Consider the following 18,099-nt stretch of genomic DNA (forward strand, 5'->3'; position numbering starts at 1 on the left):
TTTTGAATTTCTCCCCTTGGTTACATGATTCATGTTGTCTCCCTCCCCTTTTCCCATCCTCCTGGTGTTGACAAGCAATTTCACTGGGTTGTTATATAGAATCACTCAAATATTATTTCCATATTATTCAGAAAAATAAAAATTTAAAATGTTTTGAAAGCTCATTTTACAATTGTCAGCTACTACTCATAGGTGTCTAAACTCCACGAAGGGAGTTGGGATTCTCTAAACTCCCTAAAGGGCTCATTCAATGCTTATTGAATTAAATGGAGTTAGTGATGGCTATCTTTGGGCTTGCGGGGTGTGAGAGAGCTGTGGGTCGAAGAGACTCGTCCATCTGGTGGCCCCGACTCTGCCAGGACTTGTCTGGACGTAAGCTGTCCCTGCGGAATCCCTGGGGCCCTGGGGCTGTCCGTCTATTTTCAGTGAAGCGATTCCCTTCCCCAAATTTTCCCAACCCCAGAGAGCAAGAAGGAGGAGCCTCTAGGCAGGATGGTGGAGAACCTCCGGAGCCTCCGAGTGGGAGGGATGTCTGGCTCGCCCAGAGCCGGCTGCAAAGTTGCCGGGCGGGGCATGGATTGAGAGGGAGCGAGGTTTGGAAACCGCCAGAGCAGCTGCTTCCCCAGCTGTTGTGCGTGCCAGAAACGAGGTTTCTTGCCCTCTGCTGCCATCATGCGACCACCCTGGTGATGACGGATAGGGGCTACACTGCGGCAGGTTTGCAAACCGAGATCAGAGGGAGAGGAAAAATGATTTTTAAAAAAATGGCTAGCTTTCATATAGCGCCTTCAAGTTTGCAGAGCGCTTTACCTGTGTTCTCTCGTTTGATTCTTACAACAGCCCTGTGACGTAGGTACCGCTGTCATCTCAAAACCGAAGAAACGACTTTGAGAGCTCCTGCCTGGGACAGGAAGTCCTGAGTTAAATCCAGCCTCTAGACACGTTCTAGCTGTGTGACCCTGCTCAAGTCACCTAACCCTGTTTGCCTCAGTACTTCTCGTGTCCAATGAACTGAAGAAGCAAATGGAAACTGGCTCCAGTATCTTTGCCAAGAAAACACCAAATGGTATATTTGGATAACTAATCACAAGGGTCATACCACTAGTAGGTGCCTGGAGCAGGATTCAAACCCCCAAGGCTCCTTAGCTGGAGCCAAGAACTGTTTCTCTCCATAGCAGGGCTAGTTAATTCATAAGTCCAGTTGGGCAGCTGGCTCCAGATGTGTGTGAGATTTAGAGTCATAGTCACCACAGGACTGGGAATTGGAAAGGACCTTAAAGATCATCCTTGGATGGCAGATGAGGAAATGTATGGTGATTGATTACAGAATCTCAGAGTGAACAAGACCTCTTGGTTGCATGATGAGTCTTGTACCTGGACAAGATTCCCTTCCCCCATAGGGTCATAACTAGACTGAAGGTGGGCTGGTTTGTGGTAGGAGGAAGTGAAGAAAGAACGTTCTGGGGAAGGAGTATGATGAAGAGTATGGGGTGGGGAGGAGAGGATTCAGGGTCCTAGAACCTTCTTGGGCAAGGTTTGGGCTGCTAGCAGAAAGTGAGGTACCTCCCTAGAGGTGCTTAATGATAAGGGGCACTTCTATTAACAGGAGCTAGACTGCTTCTGGGAAGGGGTGTGATGGTGGAATCATTCAAACATTCATTCAATTAATCAATTAATCAATCAACTAACAAGCATTTATTAAGTGCCTGCTAATGACTAGGGATATGATGACAAAAGTGAATAAGTCTTTGCCCACTGGAAGGCAAGGTTCTCTGGGGACAGGAAGGTAAAATGCTTCTTTAAACAAGGTATTTTGTTTGGGGAAATGGGGGTACCTCAGGTCCTAGGGAATTCTGGGAGTGAGGCACTTGATCCTTTGAAGAGGAAGGAATCCTTCAATGACCATACACTGTTTGGACAGAATAAGGATCTTGGGGTACCTAAGTGGCTTTCTGACACTCAGAGAAACATCTCACTGGGAAAGAGAAAACTTGTCATTTCACCTCTGTTTTCCAGTATCCAACAAATCTTCCTCAACGTATCACAGGCCCATCTTCCACTCCTCCTCCTCTTCCTCCTTCCCATAACCCTTTGGTTTGGACCAGTGAAGGACTGTGAAGCCCAGGTATTGTTAAAAGAAGGAAGTGTGCGGTCCTCAAACTCAGATGGCCCTACTGTCTGTCTGGCTCTATCTCTCTAACAAACCTATCAAGTGATCATCCAGCCTGTCTTGGATGACCTCCTATGGAAGCCAAAAATTTGAAATGAAAAGGACCCTTGAAGAATATTCAGTTTAATCCCTTCATTTTCCAGAGACTACTGGGAGAAGCAGGATTTGAACCAAGGCTCTTCATCTCCAAATTCAGTGTCCTTTCCATTACAATATAATGAACATACTAGTTCCTGAGGCACATCATCCCATTTTAGGATGGTTTTAATTTTGAGGAAGTTTTCCTTTATGTTGAGCTGAAATCTACTTCTTTATAATTTACAACCATTGAGTCTATGGAACCAAGCAGAGCAAATCCAATTCTTCTTTCACATGACAGTCCTTCAAAGATATGAAGACGTCTATCAAATTCCCTTCTATTCTTCAGGCTAAACATCCCCATTACTTTCAACTGATCTTTTTATATTGTGATGTTGAATAATCCTTGCTGCTTTCCCCTGAATGCTCTCTTGCTTGTCGGTATCCTTCCTAAAATGTGGCATAGAGGACTGAACAAAATACTCCCAGGATGCTCTAAGCTGTGTGGAGTATGGTGGCTATAGCACCTGTCTGACCCTGGACATTGCACCTCTCAACAGAGGCTAGCAGGCTATTAACACTCTTTGAGGGCTGCCTTATCATACCATAAAGCATCCTGCAAACTTCTAAATACCAGGTAAATTTCACTTATCATTTAGTCCACCTGCCCCTCATTTTACAGATGGGAGAACTGAGGTCTGGAGGGGCCAATGATTAAACTGCTCATATGAATAATGGCATAGTTGGAACGAGTATCCAAATTGCCTTAATAATAATGTCTTAAGGTTGGTAACTTGAGTTGACATTATCTCAATGGATCCTCACAATCTTTATTATCCCTGTTTTAGAGATGAGGAAACGAAGTTTCAGAGAGGTTAGATGACTTGCTTAAAGTCACATAGTTAGCAAGTGTTTGTAGGGGGATTCAAGTGAAATTTCATTGCTCTATCCACCAATCCAGGTAGCCTCTTTTCACTATATAATTTTTCCTCATTGATAATAAGGGGTCAGGAAAGCATAGACTTTTGGGGAGATGGAAAAAAGCAACTATCTTTGCCTGCTTTACAGTTTTGCTTCAGGCTATCTCTGATCTCCACTCCTGAACCTAGGTACCTTTTGTTCCCTGTTTAGCCACCAAAAGGTCCCAAATCAGATTTTCTCTGACTTCCTTTCCTCTCTAAAATAAAGTGCCATTTAACCCCCCGCCCCAGAGTGGATATAGTTGGTTCCATGTCTCAGTCTAAAGCAGGAGATGGTTTTGTCATGGGTATGGTCCATTTAGGATCAGGACCCCAGGTTAATAATTTGATGAGACTATTTTTTGTTCACTGTCTTTATTTTCTTTGTTATGTCCATTTGTCTAGTGGGAGTGTCTTTCTCAGGACCCCCAGTCATCCCTAACTGTCATTTTACAGCTGTGAGTGGCACCCATGAGCAGTGTCAGATCTCAACCCATCCACTTATTTACACACAAGCCTGGGTGTGTCTTCTTCACATCTCCCCTGAGCTCCCTGCCCTTTCTATTATTCCATCTTACTCATTCTCCCTACATTTCTGTGTGGAAGCAGTCCAAGGACAATCCTTCTATTTAAAATAAGACAGAAGAGAGGGGACCTCGGTCAGAGAGGAGAAGGGACTGGTCCATTTCCCTTTTGAGCCACAGGTGAATTCTGAATTGAATCCAGAGAATTCAGGCTCCTCTGAGTCTCTCTGCCTTTATTCTCTCTCTTCTTTGCCTGACTTGCCTCTGATGGAGCCAGCCCTTTCATAAGCCCAGGCATAGCAAATCTCCATCACTATTGTTGCCCCCATCTAAACTAATGGGGACAACCTGTTGGGCTGGGCTCCAGCACTCTCCCTCTCGGAGGGGAGGATGCTTCCTCTGGGCCTCCCAATTTCTTCCTCCTGGTCCCCAGCTCTCTAGTTGGGAACTGGGGACCCACTCACCAGGCCCTTTCCAAACCACCTCATGCTTCCCGGCTCTGCCGCAGCCTGCGGTCCAGGGCCAGGAGCTGTCTTAAAAAGCCCCTGTTGGGGATGATGCCTCGATGGTCCTTGACGGTCTTAATGGCTTCCACAAGGGTGAGCTGGTGATAGAGCATGAGATAGGCCAGGACCAGGGTGGCGGAGCGGCTCACACCGACCGCACAGTGCACCAGGATCTTCCCTGCAAGGACAAATGCATGTTAACCAGGGAGAAGTATGTGAATGGGCAGGAAGACTATGGATAAGCCCCTCCACAGTTTCCTGTCCTACCTCCTGGTCGGCTCAGTGCTCGGTGGATGAAATCAGCAGCTGGCTGGAAGTGGATGCTCATGTCAAAGGCGGGTGAATCATGGGCCTCCACGCCCAGGTATCGGATACCCAGTCCTTCGTAGGCTTCGGGCGTTCCCCGCCATTTACTGTGGGAGGCATTGAGCACATGGGTGATGCCCAGCCGGCTCAGCTCCCGTCTATTGGCTGCTATGTCCCTGGGGGGAAAAGAAGTGAGAGGGAGGAAGGAGAAGAGGAATATTCCTTACAACCCTCCATGATAAATTATTGTTGTTTATTCTATTAGTCCTGTCTGACTCTTTGTGATCCCATTTGGGATTTTCTTGGCAAAGATCCTGGAATGGTTTGCCATTTCCTTTTCTAGCTCACTTTACAGATGAAAAACTGAGGCCAACAGGGTTAAGTGACTTGCCCAGGGTCATACAGCTAGTAAGTGTCTGAGGCTAGATTTGAATTTAGAAAGATAATTCTTCCTGACTCCAAGCTGGGTTCTAGCTGCCCCCTTCCCAATAAATTACTTTATCTCTAATTCCAGTTAATTTGTCAAACTTAATTATAGAATATTAGAACTGAAAAAGGCCCTAAAAATCATCCAATAAACCAATAAACCTTATTTTATAGACAGGGAAATTGAGACCCAGAGAAGCTGCAGGGAAAGAAATGTTGGATTTAAAGTCAGAGAATCTGAATTTAAATCCTCATAATATTTTGCTTGCTTTCTCTCTATAAGCTTTATAGGGTTGAAGATTTAGCCCTGAAAGGGTCTTATTACCATTTGACCATGGTCCAGTCACTGAACTTCTCTTGGCCTCAGTAACTTCAATCTGTAATATAAGGGATTAGATAAAGTACTCTCTAAGGTCTAGCTCTATATGTCTAATCCTATGACTTTTTTAAGGTCTCACAGTTAGGTAGTAGTAGAGTTGGGCCTGGGTCAGACTCCAAGGTTGATGCTCTTTCCATTAGATGTCACAGCTTCCCTCATTTGACCTCCTTCTCCTTGCCTGTCCCAACCACTCTCAGTGTCAGTCCAGATTTCCCCTCTACACTCCGCACATTCCAAACTCTGGTTGTGACTGTCTCCCTTGGCTCTGCATGCAGTTACATCTGATTCCCTCTGTCCCTCATCCTTTGTCCCCAAGTTCAGCACTAGATACATCTCTGTCCTCCCTGGCCATCTCAACCAAATCCCCATCTGGGTACAGATCTTCTTCTGTTCTTGCCATTCCTCCTTCTTGCTTGCTTGAACTCTATCAAATTCATTAGAGCTTTTTCATTTTACAGACCAGCTCACACAGGTATGAGAGCTAGGATTTGAACTTAAGACCAGTGACTACCAGTTTAAATACTTCATTTCTGTTCCCATGTCTCCCAAAAACAATGTTCCACCTCCTTCCAGCTCCCTCTGCGTCTATACCTCCCAGTGCCAAGACATTTATGTGCTTTAGGCAAAGGGCAAGATTTGAAAATTGCGTTATTATTCATTGGAGGGTTTTGGCCTTCAGCATAAACCCATAAACTGATAAGATTTGGCTTTCCCCAAGACAGATAGTCATAGGCTTTGGAGAGTAGGATTTCCTGGTGTTAAAAACATGGACATTAAAAAAGAAGCATCATTTTTAAGGTGTCCTGCACTGTGTACCCGAGCTTGGTGCCCTTGTCTATCTCTACTCAGCCTTGGCTCTGCTATCCCACCCTAGGGGCCCAGATCATTGTATTAGCCTTCTGGAGCCATACCCCACCTCTAAAAGGTCACAGAAGACATCACTTAAATTGAACCCCAGGCAAGTGAGTTATGCATGAAGGGCATTCTCATTCCCCTCCCTCTCCCCATCCAGGATCACAAAATCTTCCAGTCTGGAACTGGAAAGAATTCATCTCATCCAAACTCCTCATTTTACAAATGAGGAAACTGAGGCCCAGAGAAGCTCAGCCAACTCATCCCCTGCTCTCCCTGACCCAGTCACACACAAGAGGACCCAGCACTCCCCAGCAGCACTTTCCTCCTACACAGAGACAGACAGACACATAGACACAGAGCCCACTGGTGTGAGCTTTCTAGTACGTACTGGTCTCCAAGGTAGAGGCCTGGCCAGACCTCATCGGCATGGTTACAGGCAGTCTTGCCTGTGAAGAGGAGCCTCTCCAATTCAAAGACACTGAGGAGGGGGTGCTGGGCAGGGGCAGTGTCCTCCAGGTGCCCCGCGGCCCGAGCAGGTGACCGGGAGCCACCCCGGGAAAATCGGGCCATGAACGTCATGGAAGCCCAGAGCCAGTTACCAGGACACATCCCAGGAGTGGTGGCAGCCCTCCTCCCCCGGCAGGTTAGCGGCAGCGGTGGCGGCGGCGGCTGCAGGAAGGAGGCTGGACTAGGCGACACACCTGAGCAAGGCTGGCTGACACCGCTTCTCCGTCCCTGCCACCTGTGCTGCGCCCGGGAAAGGACCTGCTCGAGGAAGAGAGGGGGAAAGTAGTCCCTGTCTCTACCACAGGGACTTGCCTTTCCCTTCCCTTCCCTCGCCCCTACCAAGCCTTCTCCAGCTCATTTCGTTGGCTCTGCCGGGCAGGGAGATGGGGAGAGTCACATGTCCTTGTTTACGGGAGACGGCACTGCCCAGCTGGGCTGCCGGATTCCCGATCCCCTCCCGCCCCAATCACTCACAGACAAACACACGCGTCCACCGGGCCCGGGTGGCAGGTGCTCAGGGCTGGGCCTCCTGCCAGTTTGTGAGCAACGGGGCTCTGTCTGGCAGAGACTGCGGTCGGGGAACTCAGGGCAGCCTGTGAGGTAGGGGTGGGCGGTTGGGAGAGGGGAGGGGGCTGGACGCTTCCAGGGATGAATAGCAGGCAGAGTGCAGCAGCTGGGGTTATGGGAGATGCCAGACCCGCGTGGTCTCTGCTGGAGAGGAGGGGAAGGGCTGTCTTAACGCCTTCTCGCCCCTTGTGGCTACAACGGAGAAAGTCGTGGTGGGGCCTTTGGGAGCGGTGAAGAATGGGGGCTCTCTGGTTGTGGGAGCTCCGATCATCTGGGGAAGGGCAAGGGGCGCAGAAAGGATTTGTAGGCGAGGCGATCAGATTCAACAGTCTGGCATCATTCCTCATTGAGGCAACCCCCTCCTCCCTTAACCCCAGCACAACTAAGGGGAGGAAACATGTCAGAAGAAATCGGGAGTCTGATGGGAATCTTTGGGTCAAGACAGGGTGCAGGGGGAAGGAGAATGAGCTATGATCATGACGAACCGTTTTATTTTGCATTGTTTTAAGAGATTCCAGTTCTGCTACTTGCCTGTGTGGCCTCAGATAACACAACTTCTCTCTCTAAAAGAAAGAGAAGGGAACAAGCATTTACTATGGGCCTATTGTCTCATGTGATCCTCACAATAACCCTATGGGGTAGGTGCTATTATTAGTCTCACTATCTGGTTGAGGAAACTGAGGAAGACTGAAGTTGAGTGACTTGCCCAGGGTCATGTAGCTGACAAGTATCTTTGGTCACATATGAATACAGGTCTTCTTGATTTCAGACTCAGTCCTCTAACCATTGTCCCTCTAGCCTCAGTTTCCTCATCTGTAAAATGGGAAAATGAATTGTACTATCTACTTCTCAGGGCTGTTTTGAGGATCAAATGAGATAATGAATGTAAAGTAGTATACACAGAATAGGGAGTGGACCTATGATTTCAATGGCATAGGGAACTCTTGCAGGAGGAAATCCCTGTTATCCAATCAGATTAGCCCCTTTCCTTTGATTTGGAGAGCTGCCTAAGGTTAAGTGACTGGTTCAGGGTCATGCAGTCACTGTGTACCAGAGATAGGACTTTAATTTCTGGTCTTCCTGGCTTCAAGGCCGGCTCTCTTTTCCACTACTCCACTGTGACCCTCGATGTTCATTCTGTCATACAACAAACACATTGGCTATCATTTTTAGACTTCAACAGCTCAGAATCTCTCTGTGTGTTCATACACCAGGCGACATCTGGGAAAGCTCAAGGCTAATGAGTGGCAGAACAGGAATCTAACCTAGGCTTCCTGTCCGGCAGTAAGCCCTGAGAATGTATTAGGTGCTTTCTAGATCCCAGACATTATGCTGAGCATGGATACAGAGAAAAACACTGCTTCCAGAAGCTCCCCCAGGAGAAGGCTAAAGGGCTTTGGGTTGGATTGCCTCTGAGATTCTGGGATTCTGTGGGCAGGGAAGGGCCACCCTAGGTCTCCAAGGCTCAGTAATCAGCTTTTTGCCTCTAGGGAAAGAGGCATTAAATTGTGGGTTGGAAAGAGTAGTTGGCAGACCATTGTTGCTTAGAGGCCTGGCCACCAGACCATGGTGGTACCTTTACACTGGCCATTTACCATGCCTAGAATAGATTTTGTCCTTCCCTCTGCCTCTGAGAATTCTCTAATTTCTTCAAGGGTTAGCCTGATGAATGACTTCTTGAAAAAAGGTTTTTTAACCCTTACCTTCTGTCTTAGAATCAATGCTGTGTATTGGTTCAAGGCAGAGGAGCAGTAAGGGCTGGACAATGGAAGTTAAGTGACTTGTCCAGGGTCACACAGGTGGGAGGTATCTGAGGTCACATTCGAACCCAAGACTTCTACTCTAGACATGATGTTCAATCCACTGAGCCATCTAGATGTCCTGATGAAGCCTTTCTTTATTTTCCCCATTTGCCCTTCCTCCTTAAATTACCTTGTGGTTATTTTGTATGTATTCTTCCTATCCTGATTATGAGCACCTGCTAGCTTTCCTGATAGAGTGTAAACTCTGAGAGGAAAGATAGCTTCATATTTTGGTTTGTAGTGCCAGCTCTTACAGAAATGCCTTACACATAGTGGACACTTAATAAATAAATAGTTGTTGATTGTTAGAAAAGCAAGGCTAGCAAAAATATCTGAGCATATTCTACCAGCCTGGACTAGCCTTCCCTTCCTATGACCAGAAAGGAGTCAGGTCCCAGAACTCAGCAACAGGCTGGTTTTTCAGAGGAGGAAAGAAAGGCCTTCCCTTCTCTGGTATCACATCGTGTAATCTGAAACACGCACTTTCCCATGTATCTAGAATTGCCCTGAGCTGAGAGATTCTCTCTCCTGCCCTTTGTGCCCTTCCACCCATTTGGCCAAAGAAGCAGTTGTTTAGTTTTGTTTTCAATTGGGTCTGACTCTGTGACCCCATTTGGGGATTTCTTGGCAAAGATACTGAAGTGGTGGTTTGTCATTTCCTTCTCCAGCTCATTTTATAAGTGAGGAAACTGAGGCAAACAAGATTAAGTGACTTGCCCAGAGTCACACAGCTTTTAAGTATCTGAGGCCAGATTTGAACCCACAAAGATGTCTTATAGAGGAAAAAACTAAGGCCCATAGAACTTAATTAATTTGTCCAAGGTCACATGAATAGTATCAGGGCTTGGGATTCAAAACTCAGGTCCTTTTTCTGGGTTAAAAAACAAAGTTCTTTCCATACTATCATGAAGTGGAAAGGGAGGGGTTACAGAAGGGATACCAGAATTTAGGTTCTTTAGGGATAGACAGCTCTTTTCCCAGTAACTGAGTTGGAAGGGGTGGGAAATGAAGGCCAGCAACCAGGACAAATGGCTCTCTGTTCTAGCCCAAAGGCCCCCTGCTTCTCTCCCTATGAGTCCTTTCCCCTTAGCTATGGTGGAAGATGAGTTTATGGCTGTGGGTAGGAGATGGGGAGCCAGGACAAGAAAGGAGTATTGTGTGACTCCCCTGGACACATGGCATTATCCCAGGACACATTTTTTAATACTTATCTCTGGATAATGCCAGGGGTTCCTTGTCTTCTACTCTATCTCTTTTTCTCTCTGTTTCTCTGTCCCCGGCTCTCCGCTCTCAATCCTTCTGTCTTTTCTCTATGTGTCTCTGTCTCTATGTCTGGCTATCTCTTGGTGCCTCTGTTTCTTAGTCTGTCGCTTCTCTATGTGTCTCTGTCTCTGTCTGTCTGTCTGTCTGTCTCCTCGGTGTCTCTCTGCTCCTTAATCTGTCTCTTCCCCTCCTCCACCCTTCTCCCTCCCTGAGCAGCTGCTGTTGTAACAGGTTCATGGCAGACCCACAACCTCTGCCATCACAGACGCTGGGAGGGAGGAGAGTGAACGAAAGGAACAAAACATCCTCCTTGCTCTTTCCCTCTATGTCCCCTACCCCTCCCCGTGATCTCCAAGCTGTTTGCCCGAGTCCCAGCCCCAGCCCCCAGAAGAGCGGGAAACGCACCCAGTCTCAGTTACCTCTTTCCAGGCTGGAAGTCTTAGCTCGCAGGGACGGGCGCAGGCAAAGCCAACCAGACAGCCATGTCTCTCGTCTCCCTCCTCCTCCTCCACCTCCTGCGGCTGCAGCCGCCCCCTCTGCTGCTGCTGCTGCTGCTGCTGCCGCCGCTGCCTCTGATGCCACCGCTGCTATTGCCAGAAAGGGCTTGATGTGTTAACATCTATTTTAAGCTGTGACATGTCTAGGCAGGTTTCAGAGGTCAGTGAACATGTAACACACACACACACACACACACACCAGCCTAAGGCATCACAGCCAGCCCGCTCACACATCATTTCCACCCTCCCCCTTCTAGGCTCCCATATTGGTCACAAACATGCAGCTGTAATGTTTCTGCATTAAAAATCCATTAACACACGCAGCCAACCACTTAGCCATTATAACTCCAATTCTATACTAGTCTGGCGTCTCTTCTGCATTTCTCTCCTTCATTGTCCTTTTGGGGATTTTATTCAATTATTCAGAAACTTCAAGACACCCTTATGCTTATGGGTCTCTTCTAGACACTATCCTAGCCACTGTACAGTTCTCTGCTAAGCTAACTTTGTCCTCATGGTCAAGAAGCTTGGAGTGGTAGAAGGACTAGTGAATCAATCAGTCAAGGAACCTGAGATGCAACATTGTGGGGTGGGTGGAAGGGGTACCTGGTTTGGGATGGACAGCCTCAGACTGTTATTAGCCAAGTCAGTCTTTTTTTTGCTTCAGTTTCCTCATTTTTAAAAGGTGTGTGTGTGTGTGTATTGATTCTATGCTTCTTAGTTATTAGTGTGACATTGGGTAAGTATCTTTTCTTCTTTGAACCTCAGTTTTTTCTACTGTAAAATGAAGGGGTAAAGGGATTGATTCAGGGATTGTTATATCTTGGCCTCCTTTGGCAGTCTGAAATCTATAGATCCCTTCTCTGAATAATGTTTTTTAAAGGCATAAAATACAGAGCATTACAAAAGAAATTAATTATATTGAAATACAGATATTAAAATATATCTACCCCCCCCCCCCCAAGTTCATGGATTCCAAGTTAAGAACTCTTGTTTGTACTCACTTGAGATGAGAGTCAGAAGTGAGAATTTCATACTGTGGCTAAGTCAGAGAAGGGAAGTTCCAAGGAAGATTTCCAAAAGTAGATAAAGAGCCTGTCACTCCGGACAAATAACATTAGGTTTTTCTTTTTGTTTGAATTAGGAGTTAATCCTGACCAGTTTCCTTCTTGTTTATCTTTGTGTTTGTAACCCCAGGAAGAGAGAGGAACTAATCAAAAAATTTTTTAAACCCTTACCTTCCATCTTGGAATCAATACTGTGTATTGGTTCCAAGGCAGAGTGGTGAGGGCTAGGCAATGGGGGTTAATTGACTTGCCCAGGGTCACACAGCTGGGGAGTGTCTGAGGCCATATTTGAACCTAGGACCTTTGTCTCTAGGCCTGCCTGTCAATCCACTGAGCTACCCAGCTGCCTCCAAACTAATCAATTTTTGATAGCATATATCTTATTTTCTTTTATCTTTTGAATCTTTTTGGTTTCTTCTAACATTTCTTATTCTATGATGGAGTTATTGATTTGTGTTTGGTCTTTTCTAGTACCCAAAGATTTTATTTCTTGGGCAAGGTTTTCCATTCTCTTCTAAAATTCTTATTTTCTTTCTACCTTTCCTCTAGATTTTTATTTTTTAGTTCTTGCTTAATTTCTTCTAGATTTTTGTACCAGTCTTCTGGAAGATTCAGTTTTCCCTCTGAATCTCTGTGTAATAGTGTAAACCTCAAAATTTCTTAGACTTATAAATGTTGGAAATTTCACCATTGGGAAATTTCATACTTGAAAAATTTCCTATTGATAGTGGGTCTTGACTATTGGAATGTGAACCCCATTGGCATGGGAGGTTCCTTCTCCTCCCTTCTTAAGATTACTTTAGGACAGAAACCTTTTGCTGAACAATGGAAAGGACTTTGACCTATGCTTAAGCATAGAACAGGAATTTCTTTGAGTCATGATTGATTTTAGAATTGATACAATGGAGATACTTGGAATCAATCTCCACCCTATTCAGTCCTAACAGGATTGAGTAAGGGCTGCAGCCTAGATCAAAATTTAATTATTTCAATCTCTACCCTACTCAGGTTAACAGGATTTAGAAAGGGCTGTAGCAAAGGATCAAAGATTTAATTATTTGAAAATATGACCTTCAACAGACATGTGCAAAGCCAGAGACCTCTGGGCGGTCCTGGGTTAAGCTAGAGCCTCCATTGGCACAGGGAAATTGATGGACAGGTGATTGGTAGATGTGAGGACTGAGGGGAGGGAACTTGGATGGTTTTCCTTAAGGAGAGGGGGCTGAAGACTCGGAGGTGGTGGAGGAGTTTGTCGGAGTGGTTGCGGTGTGCTCTGAGAAGCTTGCGCTGAAGGAAGCTGAAGGTGGGGGCCCCGGAGACTGTTTCTCCATTTTTGGTCACGTGAGTAATAGGGACTGATCTCCTTTCTTTGCCCCAGCTATCTAAGGGCTTGGGCCTTTTGGCCCAGCCTAAACAGAAGGGGTATTTAAGCCCTATTCCCTTCTCTCCCCTTTCTCTCTCCCTCTATCTCTCTATCTCTAATTCCTTTCTTCCTCCTGTTTGTAATTAAAACTCCATAAAAGGTTGACGGCTGACTTGAGTTTTCATTAAGGAATTACATAGCTGAATTCCTTGGCGACCTTAAATTAATATATATCAGTCTTTTAAAAGTGATTTCCTTGTCACATTGTGGCGACCACGAAGGGAAGAATAAAAACATTTTCATATACCAAGTACTATATCAAATGTTGAGCATGCAAATACAAAAGTGAAGACAGTCTCTGTGCTTAAGTAACTTACATTCTATTTTGGTAGATAATGGGTTCACAAAATATATGTTAAAGAAATCATTATGTATCAGCATATATCTATATATGTGTGGAAATGATGGCTAGAGAAGACCATGTTGATTAGGGAAATAATAGGCACATTGAATAGAAATACATAGAAGTTGTTTGATATAACTTTTCCAAGGGTGTATGCTGGTAAATGTTTAACAACCAGCTCTCTAGGAAAAAAATATTCATGACACACTTATAGGTTTAATCTGCATTGTTAACATTTTCTCTATACTGTCTTAGAGCTGGAAATAACGAAACAGTAAATAAAACATGATTTATAGCGTTTGTCAATTTCTTAAGTATTAATTCACATTTAAAATTTAACAATTGTTTTTTAAAAACCCTTTCAGCTGGCTCTAGCATACCCTTGTCTTTCTAGCAACAAAAGTAGTATTGATTTAGTTATAATTTTCAAAGGATTAGATAGAAAGTGGGTGGACGGCAAGGAAATGGAGAGGATGGAATGAAAGTGAATTCAGGTATCAAGTAAGGCATAGAGGCAGAGGTTACTGTTATAAATGGTCCATTGGGTCAGAAAAGGTACAGTTTGATCCCATTGCCTCCTTTTCTCAGAAGATAAGTTCCTTTAATAGAGTCTGAAGGCTTGTCATCTCATATTGCCAAAATTTACTCAATGGGCACCTCTTTTGAGGTAAAACTTCAGTTGCTAAAAGGACCTTAACTGTCTGTGATGGGTTATCAAGTGTGATTTAATAGATTAAGTGTAGGTTTTAAAGACAGAGGTTCCAACCAGGGCTGTAGTGGAGCTAGATTGAACTGGCCCAGCCAGTTGAGTGATCTGATTATCTAGACATAAGAAATCAAGGAGAAAAAGTTAATAATGCAGAATAAACTAAAGAGTATGCCTTGTGTAATTTCCTACCCACTCCTCCTCTCTAGACCTCTGTTGATAAATGTTTACCAGTACACCCCTAAGTTCCAATTCTCATTCTGCTACCACCTGTTTAACCTTTAATAAGTCACTTGATATTTAACTCTGTTTCCTCATCTGTAAAACGAAGAAGTTGTACTAAATGGTCTCTAAGGTAATATTCAACTCTAGATTTATGAACTGGAAGGGGATTTAGAGGTCATTTGGTCCACCTCCTCATTTTGCAAATGTAGAAGCTGAAGGCCAGAGAAGTGGTGAATTGTCCAATAAGTAGAAGTCGGATTTGAACTGAAATTGTGCAACTTGAAGTCTAGAGCTTGTCATACCACACTCCCTGCCTTTCTTGTCTCTTGTTCATGGAATATGGAGGAAATTGCATATCCTGCCTTGAAATGAAATAACTTTGAAGGCTGTGAGCTCACGGAGCATGACAAGTTGGGTGAGGCATCTTTGGGCTCTGTATCTCATGTTAGTCCCTTCTCTGATGTTCCTGTCTTCTCTATGCCTGGGGGTAGGGGCATGGTTGAGTACAGTGCCTTGATCGAGCTTGATGGTATTGAAGTTGGTGCTCTGTGAAGACGGCTCTGAAAGAACTCTTTAATTATTGGCAGAGGTTAGGGGATATCATCTCTGCAGAACTAGTTACTTAACCACTTCTTCCTTACATTGACAAACATCTCCAAATTTTCAAGGGTTTTTCCTAGGCTGTTAGGCTGTATAGTGGTCCTTTATAGTGAATAGGTAACAGTCTAAGGATATTTAGAGAAAACTTGACTTTTGAAATCACAGATTTTTAACCTTAACCTCTAGAGCCAGGAAAATGTTGGGGGAAAATTGCATTGAATCAAATAGTGAAGGATGCATCCTGTCAGACTAATCTAATTTCTGTAGCAGTATCTTGAGCTTGGTATATTGAGGGGAAGCTAGAGATGTAAATCCATTCTGACTTTTATTTTTATTTAAAAATGTTTTGTTGATGTCTTTAAAAATATATATGACAGTTATTTCTTGATATCCCCCTGCTTCCTTCTGGACATTGCCTTGTAACAAAGAAAAACAGTTAAGCAAAATCAAATAGCAAAACACCTGTGTCTCATAGTGGATGTGTCATGATAGCTTTCCAGTTCTCCACCTGTCTACCAAGAAATGAAAAATTTCTTTCATTTGTTGTTCTCCAGGACCAAGACTGATCATTGCAATTATTCTGAATTCATGTGCTGTCTCATGTTGTTTTCATTTACATTATTGTAGCCATTGTGTATTTTCATTTTCTTGGTTCATTCTGCCTTCTTCCCTCAGCATTATTAGTTCATTCAACTCTTTCCATGTTTCCTGAATTCCTCACATTCATCATTACTTTTAGCACAATGATATTGGACTATGTTTATATATCACAATTTGCTGAGCCATTCCTCAATCAGTGGATATTAATTGTTTCCATTTATTTTTTGCTATGACAAAAAGCATCATTACAGCTATTTTCTTTTATATTGAACCTTTCTGTGTTTGAGTATATACCTACTGGTGGAATAGCTGGTTAAAACGGCATTATGAATACTTTACTTTGTCTCCTTTCAGAGTTGCAAATTGTTTTCCAGAATGACAAGTTCAATTCACACCTCTACCAACAATGTATTAGTGTGTATCACTCCCCATGGCTCTATCTAATATTGGTTTTTTGATCATTTATCAACTTTTCCAATTTGATAGGTTTAAGGCAAAATATCAGAATTGTTTTAATGTGTGTTTCTCTTATTATTAGTGGTTTGGAAGACTTTTTCAAATGGTTGTTGACATGCATTTCTTTGGAAAACTAATATAATTTGATTACTACTCAACTGGGGAATGGCTTTTAGTCTTATATATTTGTGTCAATTCCTATATATCTTGAACATTAGACTTTTGTCAGAGATAGCTGATATAAAGATGTTTTTATCCAATTGACAGCTTCTTTTATTTTGTAGCAGTGATTTTTACTCATGCAAAAGGTTTATATTTTATGCAATCAGAATTATTTATTTTATCTTTTTGTGATCATTTTTTAATCCCTTGTTTGGTAAAGAATTATCCCCTAACCACAGGTTGGATAGATACCTGCTTCTCTTATCCTCTTTTAAAAAAATGTGTTTAAAGATGTGACCTCTATTTCAAGCTCATTAATTTTTAGTAAGGTTTTTGAGCCTGGTCTTGAATTATATGCTTTTCAGTAAATATGGTCTAAAAACAGCTGATAGATGGAGACACTACTATTGGGCATACATAAAACTGTTGGTGGGGAGTCCCAAATGTGTTCTGAATGGATATTACCATATTTTGGAGGAACCTAAATTCTGCATGTATATAGGTACATAAATTCAAAATATGGATAGAATAAATATGGCATCATGAAAAGGACTGTGTGTTGTCCTCATTTTTTTACGTGACCCCAAGAGCTGGCCCTGCAGTGGCCAAATTGGCAGCAAGAGGATTATTTATGGCAAGAGAGAATACAAAGTGTCCTATGTATGAGAGGGTAGTAGCTACAGGCATTAACCTATTTTAAAAAAAATCATTATTCCACAGGTGAACATCTGGTTGTTCTCCCTTCTTATCTCCTTTCTTCTTTCTCCCCATCAGTATTGGCTGACTCTCCTAGTGGCAGAAACAATGTTCAGGGCAGAATTTTCAGTATCCTTGATGACAATGCCACTTTCCACTCCTCTCTTCCACCTAGAATTTTGATATCTTTCCAGGTTTTGTGACTAGAATGCCCAGTCCAGAGTATGCTTTTCATTTGAAATAAAGATACGTTTTATAATATTTCTTTTGTCTTTTGATTATAAAATATTTTACTAATTACATGTAATAACAAATTTTCACATAAGTTTTCCAAAGTTATATGATCCAAATTATCTCTCTCCCTTTCTTCCCTCCCCTCTCCAGAATCTGGCAAGCACTTCAATCTGGATTATGCATGTATTATCAAGCAAAACCTATTTTCATATTGATAATTTTTAGAAGAGAAAAATAATATAGGATCAAAACTCCCAAACAAAAATCCAAATAAACTAAAGTGAAAAATCACATGCTTTGAGTTGCATTCTGCCTCCAATAGTTCTTTCTCTGGAGATTAACAGAATTCTTTGTCATAAGTCTTTCAGAATTGTCTGGGATCTTTGTATCACTGAGAGTAGCCAGGTCTATCACAGTTGATCATTTCACAGTATTGCTATTACTGTGTATAATGTTCTCCTGGTTCTGCTTATTTCACTCTACATCAGTTCATGTAGGTCTTTCCATTTCTTTCTGAAATCATCCTGTTCATCATTTCTTACAGCACAATAGTATTCCATCACCATCTTATACCACAATTTGTTCAGCCATTCCCCAATTGATGGACATCCCTTCGATTTCCAATTCTTTGCTACCACAAAAAGAGCAGCTATAAATATTTTTGTACAAGTAGTTTCTCCCTCCCACTCCACTTTTTTAAAAAAAATCTCTTTGAGATACAGACCTAGTAGTGGAATTACTGGATCAA

General features: G+C 43.4%; 1 protein-coding gene across 7 annotated transcripts; it reads right to left on the minus strand.

Moving 5' to 3' along the window:
• Positions 1–1,676: 1,676 nt before the first annotated feature.
• On the minus strand, positions 1,677–10,894 carry DUSP26 (dual specificity phosphatase 26). 7 transcript variants are annotated; one of them, XM_007476326.3, is made up of 5 exons: positions 10,762–10,889; positions 7,809–7,840; positions 6,592–6,968; positions 4,505–4,719; positions 1,677–4,415 (listed from the first exon to the last, which is right to left on the minus strand). In XM_007476326.3, exons 3-5 carry the CDS (start codon positions 6,810–6,812, stop codon positions 4,216–4,218), a joined length of 636 nt encoding a protein of 211 aa, XP_007476388.1. In that variant the 5' UTR covers positions 6,813–6,968; positions 7,809–7,840; positions 10,762–10,889; the 3' UTR covers positions 1,677–4,215. The 7 variants fall into 7 exon arrangements, with proteins under 7 accessions (XP_007476388.1, XP_007476386.1, XP_016284294.1 ...); XM_007476324.3 differs by having other exon boundaries at positions 7,763–7,840; XM_016428808.2 differs by having other exon boundaries at positions 7,763–7,840; positions 10,748–10,885.
• Between the last annotated feature and the right edge of the window lie 7,205 nt (positions 10,895–18,099).

The sequence above is a fragment of the Monodelphis domestica genome, chromosome 1 (genome assembly GCF_027887165.1).
Source record: "Monodelphis domestica isolate mMonDom1 chromosome 1, mMonDom1.pri, whole genome shotgun sequence".
Taxonomy (NCBI): domain Eukaryota; kingdom Metazoa; phylum Chordata; class Mammalia; order Didelphimorphia; family Didelphidae; genus Monodelphis; species Monodelphis domestica.

Excerpts from the sequence above, each read along its gene's own strand:
- DUSP26 (XM_007476324.3), bottom strand. Across the intron at positions 4,720-6,591 it reads GGCCTCTACCTTGGAGACCA|GGACATAGCAGCCAATAGAC; the intron begins GTACGTACTAGA and ends TTTTCCCCCCAG. Across the intron at positions 4,416-4,504 it reads AGCACTGAGCCGACCAGGAG|GGAAGATCCTGGTGCACTGT; the intron begins GTAGGACAGGAA and ends TTGTCCTTGCAG.